This window comes from Phoxinus phoxinus (genome assembly GCF_949152265.1).
Source record: "Phoxinus phoxinus genome assembly, chromosome: 6".
NCBI lineage: Eukaryota > Metazoa > Chordata > Actinopteri > Cypriniformes > Leuciscidae > Phoxinus > Phoxinus phoxinus.
In genome coordinates, this window is record NC_136881.1 from 41297432 (window position 1) to 41322345 (window position 24914).

A 24914-nucleotide genomic window follows, 5' to 3' on the forward strand; every position below is an offset into this window, starting at 1 on the left:
GCTGGAAGTCAGTTGTAGTTCTTGCGTTTCTCTTTTTTTCTGTTCTTGTTTCTCTGTCCTTCAGTGATTCTGCTTATCAGTTCATCAGTGTCTCAATTAACTCACTTCTTTTCATTCACTCTGTCAAGTGGACTATATTAGTGAACTAGTGTAGGGAATAGTGAATGAGGGTATAGGGTGTGATTGAATTAACAGCGCTCAAAGTCGACACTCAGAGGCTGTTTTCCCACAGTATATTCCTGTAGGTATATTCCTGTATATTACTGTTTTAATGGAAAATGGTATGATATTGTAATAATTTGGTCTTTTTCTACAGTAAGGGCTAACAGTGCAGGAACGTGGCTAAAGGTGTGGTTTTCTGATGAAAAAAGCAGCATATTTACTCCCAATTGACCGTTTGCAAAGACCCGCTCCCCTTAGTTACTGTCGCTATGTCCGACAAGCTACGCCGCTCTCACGCCACACCATGTTCTCATGCAGTGAAAAACACATCGCAGAGCAGAGAGGAGACTGACAACACACCGACAGACAGGACAGACCAGCTTACTTTTCGGTTACTTTTGGTATTAAACATATTAAACAGTCTCACCTTTCAAATTTGGACATTTTTTAAAAGAAATTTAAACATTAAATACCGTTTTGTGGCTCTTTAATGTGACGTGACAGATCGCTGTGTCGCCTCAGTTAACCCCCTGGGGTCTGAGGGGTTTTTGGGGCCCTTGAGAGGTTTTGACATGCCCTGACATTTGTGCTTATTTCAGCTACTTACAACATACCTTTGGCCAACACATAATTCTGCTGTATTCAGCACAATCTCTGCTACAATAATATGTGAGCAAAATGGAAGTTACATGTTTGCATTTTATAGAAAAAAAATATTATGCGTGGTTAGTAAGTTTTGGGAAAAAATGTGTCACTGCAATGAGCTCATATAACTCATACTGAATAGTTTGGCACAATACTTTTGAGTTACTATTCTTGTAGGCTAGAATGTTTACTACAAAATGATGTGAAAATCATTCTGATCACTCTTTCACAAAACAACAATATAATGATTTAAACTTTGCAAGTCAGTTTTTGTGCCAGTACTGCTTTATGCGTAGGGGTGTTGATGGCCATGAATATGAATGAGGGGAGACAATAGACACTCCCCCAATGGCTAATGCCCCATCAATGGCTAATGCCCCATCAATGGCTAATGCCCCATCAATGGCTAATGCCCCCATCACGGTGCTGTGGGGCCGAGAGGAGAATCTGAGAATGAGAGGACATTCAAAGGTTTTGTTTTTTAATCTGTTTTTATTGTAATTCCTCTATGTGGAGGAACTAAATGTTGTGCCTCACAAGACCACAGTGCTACCGTACATATATAAACATATAGTACCAGTCAAACGTTTGGACACATTACCATTTTTAATATTTTTAATATTTTTGGAAGAAGGCTGCATTTATTTGATAAAAAATACAGAAACAACAGTAATATTGTGAAATATTATTACAATTTAAAATAATGATTTTCTATTTTAATATACTTTAAAATATAATTTATTTATTTGATCAAAGCTGAATTTTCAGCATCCTTACTCCAGTCTTCAGTGTCACATGATCCTTCAGAAATCATTCTAATATGATTTGATAATCAGGTATTATCAATGTTGGAAAAACAGTTATTATTATTATTATTATTAAAAAGAAAAGCATTTATTCAAAATAGAAATCTTTCCTAACAATATAACTTAACACATCCTTTAAAAAAAGAAAGAAAGGTAGTGTATACTGTTACAAACAGACTCATGGGCGAATGTGAGTAAACAGAGGTCACTTGCGGTCCAGTTTCCCGGGCAGGAATCACGCAGTCTGTGCAACCATGTCAACATCAGTCTCGGTTTTCCATGACAGGGTGGACTTGGACCTGTTGCTTGTTTGCCATGGCTCTCTTCGGGACCGGTGCTTGGACATGTTCATTGTCACATCTGTTGATAACACAATCAAAGAAACTGTATTATTATCGCTATCAATCACTAATGGCCATGGATTAAGACAAAGACAACCGATTTTGTAATTTCACACAAGAATAGGTAGGCCCTACTTGTATATTATGACAAGTATATTATGTATATTGTAAACACAATTACATTTCATCAGTAAAATATTGCGTCTGTGCACTTACCATCATTCTCGATTGAGAACTGAACGACACCTGCGTGTCCCTCTGCTGGAGAAGGAGAGCGTGATGCAAACACATTCCTAAAAAAATAAAAACAACTGTGTTAGCATACACATTATCCAAAGATGGGCGATTAATGGGTATGGACGCACAATGCATGTAGTCTATATATCTGTTGATGGGCCATAGGACGGAGAAATATCTATTTATGGGCCATAGATCACGAGCTGTTGATGGCCATTATCTGTGCACATTTCAAGCATTTACACCTGTATTCACAATCATCTGTGGCAATATTTTAGCGTGTGTCATAGGCTAACCAAAACCGAACATTTATATATAAAAATATGTCTAGTATTTAGACAGTATCACATTTTACCGGAGGCTGAAATATATTTGCACGAAATCATATTTACACCTAAGCAGATATTCGCAAAAGTCAGTATTTTTAGCATGATAATCAGTGTCATAAGCTAATCAAAACGGATTGAAATATAACACAAATATGTTTAGAGAGTAATATCACATTGAAACACGACCATATACGAATGTTAGGGATATTGTAAGGCAATCTTTCCTGTAAGATGTCAAAAGTTAACCAAAACTAAGCAAAATATAGTCTGAAAATTCACATAAGTTCTATATAATCAGAAAAGAATTATATAAACACTAAACAACTTACTCGAACTTGTGTCCTCGGCGGGATCAATTCGCTCTTGAAAATGCAGCCGTTCTCCGTCTGATGCGATCTTTCTCTGAGGAAAAGGTGAATTCTTCCTCGCTGTCCAGAAGAATCATCTGAAGAGAGACTTTACCGGAGAAGCGTGCCATCCTCAAAACGCGATGAACTATCCGTGTATCTGACGAGAAACTGCGTGTTTTCATCATGGCATTGATCGGAGGGCGTGTGCGATGCGTATAGATCACCTCAACTATTAGCATGTGAATAGCGCCGGGGGGCGTGGCGGCATCAGCTCATTAAAAATAATGAAGAGAGAACGAAAAACTGCGCCTCTCCTTGGTTTCAAACGGATTACATAAACTAAGAATATGTGTTTTTTCATATAAATTACTTCATTTAAAAGAAGAGAATTCTAGCTTCATAAAGAAAAATGTCTCGTTCCTGAGTGACAAGTATTCGCTGAGTTACAGTTCATTTTCGGACGCGTTTCAGAATGGACTTCCCTGACAGAGAGAAGGCAGAACTCGCATCATGTTTATTTTTCTTTATTTGGCGAAAGACACAACACTTTGTTTTTATTGTGAGTATACATAAAAAAAATAGAAACTTAACTGGATCGAATGATGTAAAACACTTAAATGTAAGATCAACACCAACAAAGTATTTTGAATCTCTTTTGCACTGATAAGAAAAAAAGCGACCAGATCACGCCGGCGTGATTGCCGACCCCAGGGGGTTAAAGCTGCTCGTGAACCGATCATCTCTTCCTTCTAGTTCATTTATAGCATCAAATAAACATGAATGAACATCAGAAGGAATGTTGTTTTAACCGCGGAAAGACGTCAGTACACTCCGCTTCTCAAGCTCAAATCCTCCATGCTAATCGACTAACTCTCCTGACTGCTTTGTCCAACAAAATGGCGGATGGCGAAGTATGATTGGTCAGATCACCTGTCAATCAAGCTCCCTGCGAAGGGTCAAATTAAGTGTGTCACCAGAACTGGGGTCAATATGTCAAGCCCTTTCTCATGGGATTTTTTTATTTGATTAGTGATACATTTCAAGCTTTGTTTGAAAAATATATGCTGAACATTAAATAACATTTTTATTCTATTAAGTTCCTGTAACTATTTTAGGAGATTGCTGTGGGAGTCTAGTTTAAGTCTTAATTCTCAAGCCCACGTACCTGTTGATGCATTGTATATGGTGAAAACCAGACCTCCTCCGATGCCCATGCTTTGGGGATTAAACAGACTCAAACACAGCAGAGTAGCAATAGCAGCATCAACTGCTGTACCGCCACTCTTCAACATGTCCCTGAAAACACAAAGAGCTCTGTGTAAAGTTAAGAAGCACAATGACTCCATATTAGTAAGGCCGACTCTAGGGTTGCAAAAGTTTCATTGCTCATGCAAAGAATCTTTCCCAGAAACATAAATGTGGTTCTTTGGCATTGTACCTCCCAATCTCAGAACATTTCCTGGCATCCGCTGCCACTGCTGCTTTGGAGTAGCATTTATCCGAGAGTGTCTCAGAGCAAATACTACGACCCGCTGCCCCTGCTGCTTTAGAGTTGCATTTATGAGAGGGTCTCAGAATGAGTGGCAGAGTGACTATCAAAACCACTGCAATCACGAAGGCGAAAAAAAACAAACACCTGAAAGTAGAAGATCAGGGTTTGAGATATTTGATATTTATTCATCACACAAACAGAATTCAAATGTTCTTTGGTATCATTTTATTTATTGATATGGTTAACTCTTCCTCATAAAATTGTCATACCTGACTAAATCATGTCATAAATTATTCTGTCAGTTTATCCTGTTTATCAAAATAATATGGAATATGCCACATTTTACTGTATTTTAAGTTGGTCTTGATCTCTGTGCCGGTCTGGCAGGACTGTGTAATACACAACAAAAACTCCAGTGTCAAATTAACTCTCCTGGGAGTTGATATGACTCCCCACTCAAAAGTGTTAAAATATGAGTGTTAAATGAACATTCAAGGGTGTTAAAGTTAATGAGAGATAATTAAGTGATGATTAAGCATTATTGAAGACACCTGATGACTGATGCATTTTTAGAATTTGTAAAATTCTTGGCAGCGAGACATGCACACAATTCCACAAAGACTTGGACAAATTTTCTGACCAATCATGTTTAACGTCAACCGATCGGGATTTGACTTATAAAATTGGACTGTATGACTATAATTTTACAAGACAAGACTCTTTTTTTTTAAAGGGGTGGTTCTAACTTTAGTTAGTGTGTAATGTTGCTGTTTGATCATAAACAACATCTGCAAAGTTATAACGCTCAAAGCTCAAAGCAAAGGGAGATATTTGCTTTTAAAGAAATGCTTTTTAAGGACTACAACAAACGGCTGGTAGGAACTACACGACATTCCTACCGGGTTAGTGACATCACCAACCCTAAAATTTACATAAACCCCGCCCCCAAACACGATTTATAGATTATCATGACAGAATATGCTAATCATTGACTAGAAGAAAACTACATAAGCTACATTCATTAATCAATTAACCATTCAGAGATGTCCTGTTGCTTCTACATGTTGTAACTTCTTCTTGAGTCTCTCCATTTTTGTCTGTCTCCGTTTTGAACATAAAAGGCTGAATTGTTTTGAAATGTTCAGTGCATGTGTGTGTGAGGTAAAAGGACACAAGCTGTTGTAGATCTGCCCTCTGTGCTGGGAGTCGAAGCTCATTTGCATTTAAAGGGACAGACACAAAAACGGACAAAGACATGCTATATAAAAATATCTGGGGTATTTTGAGCTAAAACTTCACATCTGGGGACATCAAATACTTATTTTACATCTTGTGAAAAGGGCATTATACCACCCCTTTTTTAAAACAAAATCATTGCTGCTACTTATGACATACTGCAACGAAATGTGTGCCTGAAATACTTAATGTTTACATTCTGTTAATGTAAAATGTGGCAATCCGGCCTTAGCATATCTTAACATCTCTTCAATAAACCAATAATTTGTTTAAAGACAGACAGACAGACAGACAGACAGACAGACGTACATACATACCCTTTTTTCTGATTCATGGTTGTATCAAAACAAGAGCAGACTGGGCTGATTTAATCTGTGGAAATTAAAATGTAACATTGGTTTAAAATGGATCTAAACCCAACATTAGATATTGATTGGCCAGACAAGACAATATCTTACTTTATTGGTGTATAAACTGTAATTGTCTCACCCTGTAATCATCCCTTAAAACATAATTTCCTTCCCGAGTTATTGCATGTCAAACAAGAAAGATATGCAAAATCATAATACAAATTTTATATATATTTGTTGTCTTTTATCAGCAGTTTCTCGGCATGAGAATGTCCAAATGTAATGTAATTTATTTTTTAAAGTGTTCTATCAAACAATACCTACCTTCTGACTCTCCTTGCTATAGTTTTGGAGTTATGAGTCTTTAGTTTTGTGTGTGTCACTCAGTGCGTTAATCTTCTGTGTTTACTATATGTGTTGCACTCTATGTATGTGTGCTTAGCAATGTTTATACCATTTAATTTGAATACAAGGCTCAATTAAATATGTTAAGAATGTAAAGTGATAGTGTATTTTAAAATGACTTGGATTAACCTGCTTGATTCATTTGCATTACTTAAAGGGACATAAATCTGTAGGTTTAATTAACAAAATATCTTAATTTGTGTGTTGAATATGAATCTACTGGGATTGGGTGAGGGAGAGTAAATGATGACACAATTTTAATTTTTGGGTGAACTCATATTAAAAGCAACACAATTCTTTTTTTGTATTTGCAATTTTAAGAATCATCCCACATATGTAATTTGTGTTTGTTTGTTTGTTTGTTTGTTTTTTGTCTCTGTATAGTTTGGACCATGGAGGATATTTCAGGATCACACCAGGACTGAGAAAATGTAGGTCCTCACTGACTTCAGCCACAGTCTTAGATGAAATCCACTGAAGAGAAAATAAGACATTAAATCTGTGAAGATCTCAGCAGAGGAGGATTAAATAACTCCACAAACAGCATTACCATCTTCACTTATTACTAACCAGACTGACTTTATTTCTGTCAGATGTCTACAGAAGTTCTTAGTGAGAATTAACAGAGGTTTAACTCAGATGGGTTTCATTTGAAGTCACCATAACAGTGATTAGTGTTTCCATTAGTTGGGGCCTTAACTCTTACAAGAAAGCTAAAGTGAAATAAGATTAGGTGATGATGGTTACCTGTTGACAGTTTAATAGTAATCTTGAGTTAACCTGAATCACCAAGGTTTTTATAATTCAACAGTAACATTGTTCAATTAATACATTCATAAAACAAACCATGTGTTACTATAGAGAGGGATCTAGCATTATTTTAACAATAAATCTAAACCTTTTTACAAACATTAGATCAAAACACTAAATCTAGTCTGACACGCACATAAATCACCGAGCAGAGTATGAATCTCAACAATGGTGAAAATCTGAAGTACTTTGCTGCAATGCATGCTGGGTACCAGCATAGTCCAAAACTCCCAGCATGCATTGCAATATGAATAAATTATGCAGTAGAATTGTCCTATTATTTTGTTTACTTCTAAATATTTGCTTTTATTTGTTGCTGTTGTTTTTGTTGTGACTTAGAATAATTCAGAACATCACTGAAAAGCTACTGTTTATCTAAATATTTGTGATTGTCACCATTGTTGAGATTCATATGCTGATTGTTGATATCTGTGTGTGTTATCAAAAGTTTCGTTTTATGAACCCATATTTGTTAAATACTTAAACTGATTTTTATAATATTGTTAAATCTCATGCTGCAATAAAGACTTTGTAATATGAATGTGTTAATGGGACAATTTGATTGTTAGATTGTAAAAACCTCAGTGAATCAGGTTTATTCAAGATGGTTATAAAACCATCAAAAGGTAACCATCATCATTTGAGCTCATTCCACTTTAGCTTTCTATGCTGCTGCAAATGTGTTTGTCATACACACTGTCACAGTAGACAAAAATATAAAATACAAGTTAAGAGCCCAACTAATGGAAACACTAATCACTGTTATGCTGACTTCAAATGAAACAGAGTTAAACATCTGTTAATTCTCAATAAAACTTCTGTAGACATCTGACAGAAATAAAGTCAGTCTGGTTAGTAATAAGTGAAGCTGGTAATGCTGTTTGTGGAGTTGTTTAATCCTCCTCTGCTGAGATCTTCATAGATTTAATGTCTTCTTTTCTCTTCAGTGGATTTCATCTTAAGGAGGGCATACACAGTGCGATTTTCATCCGATTTTGAGTCGAATTCTGACTCGGGCGACTCTTTTTCTGGTCGGGACGATTTTCAGCTTTGTCGTGCGTCGTTTGTCGTGCAGTGTTCGTGAAGTGTACAGGAGGAACCTCTCCCGACTGGCAATCGGATGGTCGGATGAATTTCTGGCATGTCAGAAATTTTGGTCGCTCCTCGTGACTATCGCACAGTTGAAGCAGAACTACGAACCGATTGCGCTAAACTCAGTGTTTTTCCCTCACTGCGCCTGCGCGAAAACAGAAGTTTAACCATTTAATCTGCAGCAAGAAATAAAATCAAAAGAGGGAGATCTTAATTTCTGTAGCTACCAAACTAGCTGCAAATTACTGTTGCTTACCTCCAGTTCGTGTTGCAAAATGGATAAACCATATATTACCCACATCTTCCAAGCAACCTGCGATGTAGCTACCGTGCCCCTTTAATTTGCAATGTTCATGTTAAACTAAATGTTTTTGAAATAAAACTGTTTTGACCAATTATATTATTAAATATTATAGACCGTTAATAATTGTAATTATAGGCCTATAATTCATTGTAATCGATCTAATGTTTTTAAACAATTTTCAATAAGGAGCTCGATGATCGGACCATATAGTGTGAGCACATAAATCCTGACCTTTAGCTTTGCATCGCATGTGATCTACTCGTTCAGTGTGAGTTAGTAACCTTGCTGAAATCACACAGACATTGCCCAGTGTATGCCCACATTAAGCCTGTGGCTGAAGTATTTTGTTCCAATCACCTGGATTTGCTAATTAGCAGTTTTTTCTGCCAGGAGAACATATGGCAGGACTTCTACTTTCTGACCCCTGGACTATATACCCCTGTCTATGAGCCTGCACCATAGAGCAGGGGTCCTCAAATCTGGACCGCGATATCCACTTTCCTGCATAGTTTAGTTCCAACCCTAGACAAACACACCTGAACAAGCTAATCAAGATCTTCATGATTACTACCAACTTTACATATACACAGCCAAATCCCCAGTGTTAAATCAACACTGCTCAGAGTATATATTGTCCCAATCTAAAGTATGTTAAAAGTCAGGGTTTCCTACTCTCACGCATCGGGCGTAACACTCACGCTTTCAGCATCAATCTCACGCTCTCACGCACATGCAAGAAATGTCATCCATGCTGCAGTCTGGTTAGTAATAAGTGAAGCTGGTAATGCTGTTTGCGGAGATGTTTATTCCTCCTCTGCTGAGATCTTCACAGATTTAATGTCTTCTTTTCTCTTCAGTTGATTTAATCTACGGCTGTGGCTGAAATTACTCCATATTTAATATACACATATTTTTTGGCTCAGATAAGGTCCAGTTCTGGTTTATTTATTTGCTCTTGGCAGATATGTGGCATTGCTATGCAGAGGTGTAAAGTCCTGGTTCAGAAAGTAAAATTCCTACTCAGTATTTTGTTCCAATCCCCTGGATTTGCTAATTCAGACAGGAGAGAGAACTAATTAATGAAATCAGCTGACTGAGGTTATGGATGGAATAAACATATGGCAGGGTTTTTACTCTTTGGCCCCTGGATTACCCACCTCTGCTGATCGATCATGAAAGGATCGAACTCTGCTTCAGATACGAGATCCTGTAGTAGAGCTAGTGAAGCAGAACTGCCACTGTGGCACAACAGGCCTAATGTGTGAAACTAAGTGTGTTGTGGTTTTCTTGGGAGGTGGAGTAACTATTATGTGTACCTTTTGTTTTGAGATTTCTTATTTGTTTGATGTTATTGTTTACATGTTTGTCACCTCTATCTCTATTTTTTTTATAGTGCCATCAATAAATGAATTGTACAATTTTTTTTAAATGTTTCCATTCTATTCGTTTTTTGTTGTTGTTGCATAAATCAGGGTTTATATTAAGTAAACAAGGACTGACATTTTTAAAATTAGGGTTACCAAAAAAATTCTCAGATTTTACAGTCTCTCACTCCAGCCAAAGTCCCAAAGTTGGAAACCCTGTAAAAGTGCTAAAAGTTAATGAGATAATTATGTGATTAAATGGCGACTTAAAAATTAGATTTTCTCCTTCAGTGATTCTGCTTGTTAACATCAGGTGTCTTCAATAATGCTCATTCATCACTCAATTAATCACTTAATTATCTCATTAACTTTAACACTCTTCAGTGTTCATTTAACACTAATATTTTAACACTTTACACTCTTGAGGCTGCATGGAGCCAAATAAACTCCCAGGAGAGTCCATTTAACACTGGAGTTTTTGCTGTGATACCTTTTAAAACACGTTCCTCTAACGTCATGAAAACTGGACATTTTCACATTCCCGGAACCAACACTGAACATTTGGAGAACGTTCTTATAACAAAAGTCTGTTAGCTGGGTTTTGACGCAGTGCAAGTTCTGTCGCATACTGTGACGTCGACTGCCTAAAACTCCGTTTTTAGGAGAGAGAACTAATTAGTGAAATCAGCTGACTGAGGTCATGGGTGGAATTAACGTATGTTAACATAACATATATATTTATATATAAACCAGGGACTGCCCAAATTTACCTGATTTTTTTTTTTTTTTATCTGGAGTGCTTGATCTAAGTAATGTGTATTGGTGCAAATAGCTCATCATATGAACTGTATTCAAATTGGAATATTATAGTTGGGCCTTTAAGTTAACAAAAGTAGTAGAAAAGAAAAGAAAAGAAAAGGAAAGGAAAAGAAATAAAGATATCTAAATTACACTTTTTTACAAAACGTGGCCCATTTTACATGCATTCACCAAATAACTACATAACAACATCGTTAGTTTTAATGAGAAAATAAAAATAAACGTTTTATTTTTCTATTTGAGTGTGGATTAGAACACATACCTCCTCTATCACGCTAGTTCAACACCATCCCATTAGAAGACAAGCATTAAACACAGATCTATGTATTTATTCACTGACTGATAAGAATAGCCACTAACAACATATTGTATTACAGACAGTATGTAAGGATAAAACTATCACATAAAACATGAGCTGTGTTGATAAATTAAACTCATTCTCCTGCCTCACCCACATTTTAAAACAAAATTTGCCAATGCTTTTAGTGTAGATATTTAATCAATTGAGTCATCTTTCTAAATATCATATCTGATTTAGGCTACTTAAATCAGTTTAATAGAGGATGTTTCCATTATTTGCACATTAAACTATCGTCTGGTTTGAAATCCTCCTATTTCTATTATAGCCTACCGTGTAACATAAATATTAACTTCTGAACTTACCTAAACATTTACCAGCAGGGTTTTTGTTTTATATCTCCGGACTGGCGTTTATTCCGTTTCTTCTTTTACTTTTGTTTTCTCACATAAGGTGACTCGAGGTGTGTTCCCTTCGCCCGTCAGTGCTCTGAGTGAGATTCCAGTCCATGCATTTTCAATGCAAACTCACAGGGCACTGGCAACTGCATAGGGTATAAGGGCACTACATCGGAAGTGGAGAGTGAAATACCTGAATGGTCATTTATATTTGCATTTATTTACATACGTAGGCCTATATTATGTTATAGTATACTGAAATAATATAGCCTTTGTGTTTGATGATATTGAAAGTTCTGAATTCACACAATTGTCAGGTGAAGTACTTAAACAGGTAATATCCCATTCTCAGGGAGTAGGGAGCAGTGAACACTGCATAGGGACCCTGTATATCTGAACGCACCCTTAATTGCTTTTTTTTTTGGTCTCTCTTGCAATGTCTAGTGTGAACAACTCCCAAAAGTGTTGCAGATCATCATCACATTTTCTTCAGTGTCACAGAACATTTTTGGGCAACGTTATTCGAGATCAGGATTTTGGAAATAGTCTAACATTGTCCCAAAAGTCACTTGAGTAAAGCAAAACGAAACAACATCTTTTTTTCTTTTTTTTTAAAGCCTTACACATCAACTGTGTGAATAGCCTGTCTGAACACACAGCTGATTTGACTTTTATTAGACTGTTCACAATCTTTTTGACAATCATCAATGTTTGTAGATCTGCTCCTGGACTGAAGCACAGGCTCTACTCTTCAGCACAATGGTGACCAAAAAAACTACATTTTACAGTAAACTACTTTATAACTTACAGTTTATTACTGTTGAAATACATTTAGTGGGTGTGTTTTTTTATCTAACACTGTTAACCCTTTCAACCCCACAGGAAAATCCACACTACAAAGAGTAAAAAGTAACATTGATAAGATAATTAAGTGAATATGTTGAGCATTAGTGATGAACACCTGCTGTTAACTGTCACGGGCGGTTGAAGCAGACAAGGAAGTAGGATCCATTTGCAGTGTTGCTTTATTACACAAACTCGAACAATACAAACGTAAACTCAGGATCAGGAAACAGGAGAGGGAACAGAACAACCAGCAACAAACATTAAGGATTGACAAACTGAACTAGACACACAGGCTTAAATACAAGGGCAGACAAGCTAAACAAGATAACAAGGGGTTGTGGTTAATAGGAAACACCTGGGATGACTAATGAACCTAACTGGGAACTACTAAACATGAAACAAGACAGAAACACAGACTAGACTTGTGACATTAACAAGCAGAATCACTGAAGGAAAGAGGAAAACAGAAAAAAGAGAAACACAAGAACTACAACTGACTTTAAGTCAAGTCAAGTCACCTTCATTTATATAGCGCTTTTAACAATATGAATTGTTTCAAAGCAGCTTTACAGTGATAATAGGAAATTACAGTAACAGAGATTGTTTTGGCTTTACAGCAGCTTTAGGATACAGTTATTGTCCAGCTAAAGTTATTTTTGATTGATTGATTCACTTCCGTTGCGAAGATCATTAGTTATTAACTTAGGGGCCGCTAACACGACACTGTTCTAACAGAAAACCCTTAACGTGCTCCGGCTGCCCATCCGCACAAAACAGTACCTGCACAGCAAAATCCCCAGTGTTAAATGAACACTGAAGCAGTGTTAAAGTTACAGAGATAATTAAGTGATTAATTGAGTTATGATTGAGCATTATTGAAGACACCTGATGATAACAAGAGGAATCACTGAAGGGGAAAATCGTAATTGGTATGTTACCATTATGGAGATCAGTGTGTGTTTTAGTTGGGCTCTTGACCCTTAAATCATTAACTTTAGATTTTGTTTGGCTAATGTACATGAGTTATAACAGCAGATGAACAAAGAGAAAAGGTGATATGATGGTTTTGGATATGTTTTAACATTATCATTATTTCACAATCTTTTGACCTGAGGCACTGAACTCATATAGAGCCAAATTACTGAGTTACTTTTACTTTATTGATTATAGAAGCACTGGCCTTGAAAAGTATAATTCGTTTTTAAATTTTTACAATATAATTCAAATAATTCTTAAAACTTAATCACGGAAACTGTCACTTTTCTCTGTTGAAATCAATGGGGTCGCTGTGTCCATCTTACTGTCTATGTCTGCTACTGCTGCCACTACTTTAGTACAATATATTATGGAGTCTCTTCACAGTCCTGCACAGTGTATCCGTGTCCATTTTTCTCTCTCTGTGTTTTTATCTTTTTAAGGAGCTCATTGACCTGATATTGATCTTCATCTTTGTTGTTAAAAACATAAAACCTCCTGAACACTGATCAACTACTGACCACAGTGTTTTACGTTCACTCAGATATCTCTCTAATGTCCCATGTAACTGATCTCTGTGAGTAAAGAGTGCTTTCATGTGTAACTTTTTGCCAAAATTGTCCTGGATCCATTTCACAACTTTACTGTCCTCCACTGAGAAAGTCTCACCCAGTCTGATCACCAGCAGAAACACATCAACACCATGACTAGTACAGTCAAATATCTGCTTGATTTTGTTTTTTAACACTGTGATCTTCACTGATGTGTCAGAGAGTCTTACAGTGTCTATCACTGTGATTGTTTGTCCGTCCACCACTTTACGTGCTGGAGTACAGATCGGTCTCAGACTCTCTGAATGTTTTTCTCTCTCCGCACATGATGGTGTTTCCTGACGCACTCTTTCCTGATCCAGTCATTCCCAACAGCACAATATTCAGATCTGATGCTGTAAATAAGATGAACTGAGAGATTGATGGACAGACAGACAGACAGACAGACAGACAGATGATATAATGATAGATAGATACACAGACTGATAGGTGATAGATAGATAGATAGATAGATAGATAGATAGATAGATAGATAGATAGATAGATAGATAGATAGATAGATAGATAGATAGATAGATAGATAGATAGATAGATAGATAGATAGATAGATAGATAGAGATTGCATGAGTTACTCAGTACTTACTTTCAAGAGGTTGAGACATGCTTCTCCTTCGTATTTTGCCTGTGAGTGGACATATCGAGAAGTCCTAGTCTTTTTATAATGTTTTCTACTTGTGATGAATCATTTCATCCCTATAATATCCTGCACGAGTTTAAAATATCAGCAAAATTAATACACATAAATCTAAACACAGTCATATATACTTGTACAAAAAACATACTGGCTTAATAATGGCCATAAAAATGAACGTTGCTGCTTTAGTTGCCCGTCCAACAATACAAACATAAAGAGCCTCTCCTGACTTGCCATTACAAAAAAAAAAAAAAACAAAAAAAAAAAAATATATATATATATATATTGAAGTTGCATGTGATTTTTATTATATCCAATGAAGAAGAATGAACAAAGAAGAAGAATGAACAACAGAACTGTAGTGACACAACTAGATGGCAATACAACAGTGACACCTATTGGCAAATTACTATATTACAACAATATATATATATATATATATATATATATATATATATATATATATATATATATATATATATATATATATATATATATATATATATTTGATTAAACTGTATACAAACCAATATGTTTAATGTTTTATATATCAATGTTTTTGCCATTAAATAGTAATTTAAACCAACAAATCAATCCATATTCACAATACATTCATTAATTTCCTGAATGACATGTTTGTCTTCCCGGACACACATTTCAACAATGATCCCGTGTGTTTCGTGTTTATTCTCACACCTCCAGTTCCACTAAATACTTTTTTTTTTTATAGCAGTAAAATCTCTTTGCATGTAGTCACAATGTTATATTGTGTCATGTTTATCAAAATAAAACTGTTAAAAAAATGGAGACCCCACTTCATTGATAGTATATGTTTATGTTGAATTTTATTAGTACAAACAGACGCTGTATTGGACTCTGCCCTGTAGTCATTCATTGTGTGGGTTTAAAGCTGCAGTGCACCTGTTGACCTCCAACTGAACAAACCAATGAACAGAGAGCGAGAATCATCATTGAAGAGACACTGAAGAAAATGGAAAAGCTTACAAATTAATAAATAAATAAAAAATAACTTATTTTACACCTAAACAATGAACAAAAAAAGTATATTGGGGCCTTTGTGGGTTTGGAACGACACGAGGGTGAATAAATGATGACAGAATATTTTTGGGTGAACTAATATTAAGCCTATTCATTTAACTAACATTTAGCCTGCAAATGTGGATGGAATAGCCTACTATCAAAACTAGGTTTTGTCCATCAATTAAAATTACATTCTAAAATTAATTGATCAGCCACAACATTAACATTACTTGTGAAGCGACAGGGTGCTTTTTTTCTTTTTCTTTTGAGCATTGTAAAGCATGTTCATATTCGTTAAATGTGAAATAAATGTTCTTGATGTTATGCCGGTACACATTGTACAATTAATTTGTCCTCATTTTGTACAAGCAATTTTCCACTTTTTTTAAGTTATACAAGATTCAACTCAATTTTAAGTCAGTTTAATGCAATTTAAGTTGAAATTACCTAAACATCCAAGTTGATTAAAAATATAAGCCAACAATTTTTTTACAGTGTTCCATTTATTTACTTATTCTAACATGCTGTCTATGACAGTTTGATCTGTATATTCCTGCACTCATTTCTGTGTTTTCTTTCTTTTTAGTTTCAGAGTTTCAGTTCTACAAAACATCTCACAGACTGGTACACTGTTTACAAGGATAAAAGGCTATATTATAAATTATAAAAAATGAAAAGGGCCTTCATATAAATGCGTCAACATATTAAATGCTGAATATGAGTACATACAAACATATATTTTCATTAAACCCTAAGATAATTTTTTACATAAGATACATTTAATTTGCATCGCTACACATCCACATGTGGCATTAGTGCTTGGACCCCTCTGATTGACAATATTATTATTTTTTGTATTAGATTGAATACATCAAATTAATAATTGTTTTTGGTGAAAGTAAATAGACTCCAGCACCCGCTGCTGCTCCTAGAACTGCACCTCCTACTTCTCCTACAAATATTGCTTGTTGTGCAGTAAATGCTACTTCTCCTATCACCGCTATTATTTCTGCTGTTGCTCCTACTAATCCTCCTGATAGTGTTCCTCCTAACAATCCTACCGCTGCTCCTAAACCTACTCCAATAAAACATATTAAGTGTAGAAAATCTTTCTGAGCCACTGCATAGTCCCGCTCAGTGTATCTCCTGTATCCATTCTTCCTCCTCAGTTTGTTGATCTCCTTCAGAAGCTCAGTGACTTGAAATCGATCTTCTTTATTGTTGTTAAAAACATGAAAACCTCCTGAACACTGATTAACATATGACCGTAGTGTTTGACATTTATTTAGATATCTCTCTACTGGGCCATGTAACTGATCTCCGTGAGTAAAGAGCACTATTGTGTGATTTGAGAACTTCGCTCCTAAATGATCCCGGATCCATCTCACAACTTTACTGTCACTCTTTGAGAATGTCTCACCCAGTTTGATCACCAGCAGAAACACATCGACACTATGAAGTGTAATCATCCTCTCTATTTGAGTTTGAGCATCTGTGAACTTCACTGATGTATCAGAGAGTCCTACAGTGTCGATCACTGTGATTGTTTGTCCACCCAGCTCTGTTTCTGCTGACTCACAGATTCTGGTCACAGCCTCAGGAGAAAAATCATCATCAAATGAGTATCTAGCTCGGCTCAGGATGGAGTTTCCTGACGCGCTCTTTCCTGATCCAGTCGAGCCCAACAGCATAATATTCACTGACTCTGTAAATAAGATTAACAGACAAACAGATGGATGGATTTAGTTGGACTCTTGGCCATTGACTCCTGATAACTTTTTTTTTCAACATTAGCAAGCAATAGTGTTTTACTAATGGTGGGTACACACCACAGCTTCTAATATATGTCAGACTATGAACGAAGACATTTGTAGGCTATGATAAGAAAAAAAACAGACGGTGCGTGCGGTAGATACTAATTTCTCCCCGTTTGTCTATGATCAGCGTCGCGTTTTTAACATCTTGGAACATCATCAGAGAATGCCCTTTTAATTGGTCGTTTCAGTCATTGTGAGTCATGTATCGTAGCAACGATGATGACAAGTGACAACAGCGGGAAATGTAAAAATGACTAACGTTACTTCCGAGCAGCCGGCGAAAAAGAGCACAAAAATATAGAATTGAATGGGAAATAGCTGCACAATGTGCTTAGTCTGGAGGTTTATTTGTTTCTGTGAGATTTTCCTTGTGCATATATATAATATTTGCTTCTCTTGAACCCTTCAACCTGCATCATTTCAACTTAATTGTGTTTAACAGCAGAATTTGTGGTGAAAAACTACATTAGCCATTTTCCTTGTGCATATATACAGGTGTTGTATTGCTTGAATGCATTATTTGAGTGCAATATTTCCTTTCCAGTGCAAAACAATAATACATAAAAAAACAGGTAATATATATAAAATATATATTTTATATTTTCTTTATTAGCTGTTTTTTTATGTACTATTGTTTTGCACTGGAAAGAAAGTTAACTAAAATGGAAGTATAATTATATAATATAAAGATATTTGCACTACACATCCTTAAAATGTTGTCAAATTAAAAGTCACATGTCACCCCCCCTGAATATTGGGGGGGGTGACATGTGAATATTTATCTGAATATTGTGTTGATTGTCATGCACCATATCTTTAAGGTTTGTATAGTGTTTATGTCTAAATGCTGTGTTGTAAACATTTAACTTCAGCTTATCTGTTTTGTCTATCAATCTCTTTCTATAACAGGAAAACCTTATGCTGGGGGATAATTCAAAAAATATTTGTAATAGCTTATAAGATTTTCAAAATGTGAGAGATCACAAACATGAGGACAAATATATCCTAGATTTAACCGTTTTGCTCTTATAGTGTGTGGTGTGCTGCGATGTGACAAAGACAGCACATACAACACACACACACATATTTTCAACCAGAGTCCCAACTGTGAGCACAGGAAATCGGCCCAAAATAAGCCCAATTATCTGTGTATGTCACGGATTTGCACTGAATTGATTCTGAAAAATACAGAAGCGTTCCGTATCAGTTCAATACGGAACAAGACTTGTATGTGTCAAATACGGGACGATTCCGTATTATACGGAACGGTTGGCAATCACTCAGTTAATCACTTAATTATATAATTGACTGCAACACGGATTCAGTGTTACTTTAACACTCTGAGGGCCCAATCATAACCGGCTCAATGCAGTGCCAAGCGCAACGTAAGCGTGTTTTGCTAGTTTCAGCCTGATGCAGTTTTCATTTTCTCATCCTGCGCCACGTTGTTTGAATAGCAAAGGCATTTGCACCCATCTGTGCGGCCATGGGCTGTGTTAAGGCGCATTGTTGGCGTGTTGCTATTTGGAGGAACTGAGACCGAGCCATTGACCAACTGAAACCTGCTCTAAAGTCAATGGTGCAGTATTTATTTATTTTTTGTTATTTAATGAGCGCATTAGTAATATGAGCATTTAGGCGGGTCCACAACGCATATACACTCTGCTTATTAAACAAACAGGGACACGCAGCAGCACACAAACATGCCAAATATTACAAATAAAAGGATTACAATGTAAATAATTATTATTGTGTACATAAAGATATGGTGGAATCCGTAGATGGCCTGCTGCTTTAACCTAACAAACACACACACACACACACAAACACACACACACACACAGCTTTAACCTCACGCAGGAGCGGATGCGTTTCCTCTCTGGAGATGCGTTCGGTCTTTCTGCTTGCAAATTCCGTCATGTAAATAGCGAATCTGCCATGGCACGAACACAACTGGCTTTTAAAGCGAATGGGAGATGACTGGTTTATTGCACGTACATCCCCAAACACTCATTAAGAGAAAAGGACAACCTTTTTAGACCATCCCAGCTAACAGACTTTTGTTATAAGAACGTTCTCCAAACTTTCAGTGTTGGTTCCGGGAATGTGAAAATGTCCAGTTTTCTCGACGTTAGAGGAACGTGTTTTAAAAGGTACACAGAAAAAAACTCCAGTGTTAAATGGACTTTGGACTCCATGGATTGGAGTTTATTTGGCTCCAGCCTCAAGAGTGTAAAGTGTTAAAATATGAGTGTTAAATTAACACTGAAGAGTGTTAAAGTTAATGAGATAATCAAGTGAAATAATTGAGTGATGATTGAGAATTATTGAAGACACCTGATGTTAACAAGCAGAATCACCAAAAGGAGAAAATATAATTGTTAAGTCACCATTATGGAGATCGGTGTTTGCTTTAGTTGGGCTCTTGACCCTTAAACTACTAACTTTAAATTTTGTTTGGCTGCGTTATGAGTTACGACAGCTGGATAAACAAAGAGATAATGTGATCAGGTGATGTTGGATGGAAAATGTTCATCATTTGACCTGAGTCATTAAACCTATAGTTACATTAATGATTAAAGCAGCCCTCTAATTCTACATCATATGGTTTTCAGCTTTTCTGTACAATCAAAAATAATTTTAACTAATAGTTGTTCTGATAAAAAAAAAAAACACAGACTTTTAACCAGTTTATTTGTTTAAACACACTTGACATCAATAATCAGCATATGAATCTCAACAATGGTGACAATAATAAAGCATGTGCATTCTGGGTACCACCAATCAAAACTCATCCATTGGCTCCCATCATGCATTGCTGTATGAATAAATTATGATCTGAATTGTCTTAGTAATTTCCATTTCCTAATTGAATATTATTTTTGTCACCATTGTTGAGATACATACACTGATTATTGATGTCTGTGTGAGCCTAAGAGAAAGATTTTTTATTTATTTATCAGAATATTTTTTATAATAAATCTTTTGGATAAATGTATATCGTCAATGGATCTTATGATGTAGATACACTGTGATGCTATAATCAATAATATTAATCTAAATCAGAGATTAGGCTCTAAATGAGGTCAAATGATTATTATGTTAAGACACGACCACCATCACTTGATCACCTTTTTTTTTGTCCATCTGCCTGTTATAACTCAGTTACAACAGCATAACAAAATCTAAAGTTTAACATGTAAGGGTCAACTGACCAACTAAAGCAAACACTGATCTCCATAATGGTGACTTACAATTCGATTGATTTTCTCCTTCAGTGATTCTGCTTGTTAACATCAGGTGTCTTCAATAATCCTCAATCATCACTCAATTAATCACATAATTATCTCATTAACTTTTACACTCTTGAGTGTTAATTTAACACTCATATTTTAACACTTTACACTCTTGAGGCTGAACCAAACAAACTCACAGGAGAGTTAATTTATAACACTGGAGTTTTTTCTGTGTACCTTTTAAAACACGTTCCTCTAACGTCAAGAAAACTGGACATTTTAACATTCCCGGAACCAACACTGAATGTTTGGAGAACGTTCTTATAACAAAAGTCTGTTAGCTGGGATGCGCCGTGCTCGCCGACCATTTTACCCGTCGTTAAACTAGCAAAAGTTGATTCGGACACTAAGTGCACTTGCGCCTGCGATTTAGACCATGCGCTTAGATTGCTAAAATAGGGCCCTGAGTGTGAATTAGGTCCCATTTACACTGCATGATTCAAGTGACCCAATTCTGTTTTGTTCCTCTCATGTGGCTCAGATCGGATATGACCGGCGGATGTGTAAGCAGGAAAAAAGCATGGATTCCGATATTCTCAGATTGGTTGCAGGTCTCACTCATATGTGGAAATAAATCGGATATGAATCGGATACGTGCATTTGCGTCGGCCATGTAAGCAGACAAACCGGATATCCCCCAGTAAATGCGAGTCGTACGTCATTAAAAAAAGGGACGTCAACTCAGGTGGACACCAACTGATCACATGACTTATTAACGGCGCAATGGAGGACGAAGGCTCAACACAGTGGAGTAATGCGGAGGTTGTATGTCTTTTGAGCCTTTGGGGCGAAGACACAGTGCAGGCAAACATGCAGAGTTGTTACCGAAATAAATCTGTGTTTGAAGATATTTCAGGAGAGATGGAGAGGCACGGTTTTAAGCGCTCGTGGCTATAGTGCCAACTTAAAATAAAAAGCTTAAAATGCAAATACAAAGCACTGGATAATCATTTTGTCTGCATCTGCATCTATTGCATATCGCGCTGTTTTACTTCCTTTTCCGGGTCAGAACGTCGGCAGTGTATCGTTTAAATGCAAATATTGGATACGGGTCACTTTTAAAAGATGATGTAAGCGGGTCATCAAAAAAATATGATATCAGCAAATCGGAATTGGGCATCAAGACCTGCAGTGTAAAAGCAGCCTTAGAAACACTGAGCAGTGTTCATTTAACACACACGTTTGCTTTTAAATTGTTAAAACCATATTATGATCTTGGTAACATTTTACAATAAATGTCATTAGTTAACATTAGTGTGCTGTTCTATATGAACATTCTGCATTTATTTGATATAAAAGTTGTACTATAGTTACCCCCTCTGTTCAAAGTTGGGTATTGCATGTAGTATCAGTAAAGTCCTTATATGATGACATCACAAATGTGGTTCAGGAGGCAGGGAGGGAATGGAATCTGGTAGGAATACTGGGATCAGAAGGAGAAGGAATAAGAATCACTAGGAAGGCTCTATTTACTTTTTTTAAAGACTCAGGGTTATGGAGTAGAATTTAAAAAATGACATGATAATGCACAATCCAGTTCAGTAGGTGGCGGCATGCACCTAAACGTTGTTTGCAGTCCGCCATTAAATAAGAGAAGAAGAAGAAGAAGAAGAAGAAGAAGAAGAAGAAGAGCCCAGCAGCAAAGAAGAGCATGCGGTTATGGCTACTACTGCTTATTAATTTTGTTTTTAAAGTTGTTTGAAGGCCCTTTCGGTATGTAGATGTTGCTACAATATAATTCCTGCATATTTAGTTGTTACATCTTATATTCCAGATGCAAATTTAGTTTTCTGTGTTTTGTAAATTGCACAATCTGTTCTGGTATAGTTGCTATATGCGATGTAAAAAAGCCTTTGTTGTGCTTATGCATTATATATTACATATATATATATTATATATTACTTGTGCTTATATATTACAGTTTTACGTTATTCTTTGGGCAGCAGTAAACCTTGGAAACAATGCCTGTGTCTTTTGTCTTTGTGAGGCGTTATCTGACTGCATACTCAAGCAAGGCGTCTGAGATAAAAGGCAGAACAATTAGTTAACTACTTTAGTTACATGAACTAATAATCAGAGGTGGAAAGTCCAGGTTCAGAAAGTAAAAGTCCTCCTTAGTATTTTGTTCCAATCACCTGGATTTGATAATTATCAGTTTTTCAGCAGGAGATAAAATTGTAACATTAATGCACTGTGAACTAACATGAACAAACAATGAACAGCTGTATTTTTATGAACTAACATTAACAAAGATGAATAAATACTGCAACAAATGTGTTACTCATTGTTAGGTCATGGGGTTTATTTTTTTTATTTTTTTATACATTAACTAACGTTATGAACCTTATTGCAAAGTGTTACCATGATCTTTTATTGAGCTTAAATGATCTGTTAGTGAAGCATAATATGCCAAATTTAGTGGGCAAGGTTAAACATTAACCTTTACCACTAAATATAATGTAACTTGACTAGTAACAACCAACTGCCCATCTTCACTTGTTAGCCCTCATACATAAAAATGCATACTGTTTTGTTCATTATAAATGCAGAATTGTTAGAGAAGTCAGCTAGGACTAAACACCACAACTTAATCACAATTGTTAATATTTTAAATTAATATTGCTGAACGGACAGACCCTACAATTAATTTATTTTCACAAGAGTCACATATACTCATTTAATGATTTCATGTAATACATATTTCATGTAATAATTACATTTAATTAACTGAGTCATGTTCAGGATTTTATTGTTGTCACTAACCCACAACATAGTCTAATATAATTATTCTAATCCATAGCTAATTTATTTAAATGTAAGTAAATAAAGTTTGACTGGCTCTAATTTAAAATTACGATTTGGAAATAAGAATTATCAATGGAGACTTGCGCTGTTTAAAGTTTCACTTTGACTCGACACGTATAGTTCCAAGAACACTTTGTGTTGCAAATAATGCGAGACGTGAACAAAATTCATCCGCCAATTAGAACGAAAATGTGCAGAAATGAAACTTATAAGATGTCTTGATGTCAGGTGACCTGCGGGTATAAGCGGAATGATTTTGACGCGGCTTTTGAATTAATGAAAACGTATTAAATCCCGAATTATAAAGGTTTCGCGTCATCACGGCCCATCGTTCATTATTCCTTGAATAAAATAGGCTAATACTAGTTTAATTTTTGCATTTAATTTTAATAAGGGTATGTTATAATTTGAACTCACTTACCTTCCATGCTTTTTCTACTGCTGTAGGTATATTCTCTCTCTCTCTCTCTCTCTGTGTCTCTCTTTTTTAAGTCTGAGAAGGAAACACCTTTGATCTAGGAGTGGACTATATGACACCGTGGGCTGTGCTTATGCAGCTCTCACTTGGAATTTTTTACCAGGAAACAAAGACAAAACTGGAGTTGGTTTGAATTAATTAATTTAATTTTACAGAAGTTTTCTTGAAACAGATTTTACAGTTTAGTTAAAAGACTAATCACATACATGTATTGCATTTGAAACCCTCATTATAAGGTTGGGTGTCTTTTCAACTAAATTACTTAAAAACAGTTGCTCAGCGCTCATGCATTTTATAGTTAAATATAACTACAAAAATCAGTATATTAAAGCTGTTTATTGTGAACAAAATTATGCAATGTTGAAGAAAATGCATTAATATGAGTAAATCACAGATGAAATCAAGTGAAGATAAAAAAATACAAGAAGAAATCACTCAATATTTGTTTTTTCTCTAAAACTCTGCTAAAACAGAGTGTGATAACTGAAGGGAAATGTTAAGAAAATACTATTTAAATGTCTCAAATACCAACCAAGAATGAGTAAAACTTTTTTTTATTGTTGTCTGACAGCAGTTAATACCATTTGAAATAATTTATTAACAACAATAAACATGTAAAGCTGATTGAATTTTTTTTCTATTATCAAACATCAATGCTTATTTCTCAGAGATTGTATGCGTTTCCTTTTTTTCCCTTTTTTTTAATTCTTCTTTCCACACTTCCCACCAAAAGATGGCACAGTAACAGCAAAAGGTTAAGTTAAATCTGAAGAATAACCAGGATCCTGCCTGCAACATTGGAGAAGATGCTTTACATCACACCATCATTCTGTTTACTTACAACTGAGGCGGAAACCATTAGATCTGTATATCAATGAAAGTAATGATCTCAAAGCTCTTTTCTTATAAGTGCAGTGGCAGATTTCACTCATTCAACATTGAAGACATGGAGAACCGCTCTCAGGTCACTGAA

The 24914-nt window shown here is 35.8% G+C and overlaps 1 protein-coding gene and 1 long non-coding RNA gene across 2 annotated transcripts in view; both read right to left on the bottom strand.

The window, feature by feature from the left end:
- Nucleotides 1-11569, bottom strand: part of LOC306999671 (glutathione hydrolase 1 proenzyme-like) — a 30193-nt gene extending 18624 nt beyond the window's left edge. The window contains exons 1-4 of the mRNA XM_079614546.1: nt 11406-11569; nt 5916-5970; nt 4309-4506; nt 4036-4166 (exon numbers count right to left, since the gene is read on the bottom strand). Of these exons, the coding sequence (XP_079470672.1) occupies nt 4036-4166; nt 4309-4506; nt 5916-5932 (346 nt within the window). The 5' untranslated portion in view covers nt 5933-5970; nt 11406-11569. The remainder of the gene's footprint in view (nt 1-4035; nt 4167-4308; nt 4507-5915; nt 5971-11405) is intronic.
- A 3756-nt stretch (nt 11570-15325) lies between these two features.
- Nucleotides 15326-23935, bottom strand: LOC306999696. The gene is made up of 3 exons (XR_013797906.1): nt 23885-23935; nt 21973-22081; nt 15326-17250 (listed from the first exon to the last, which is right to left on the bottom strand). It is a non-coding gene; the product is annotated as an uncharacterized lncRNA (long non-coding RNA).
- Nucleotides 23936-24914: the final 979 nt, after the last annotated feature.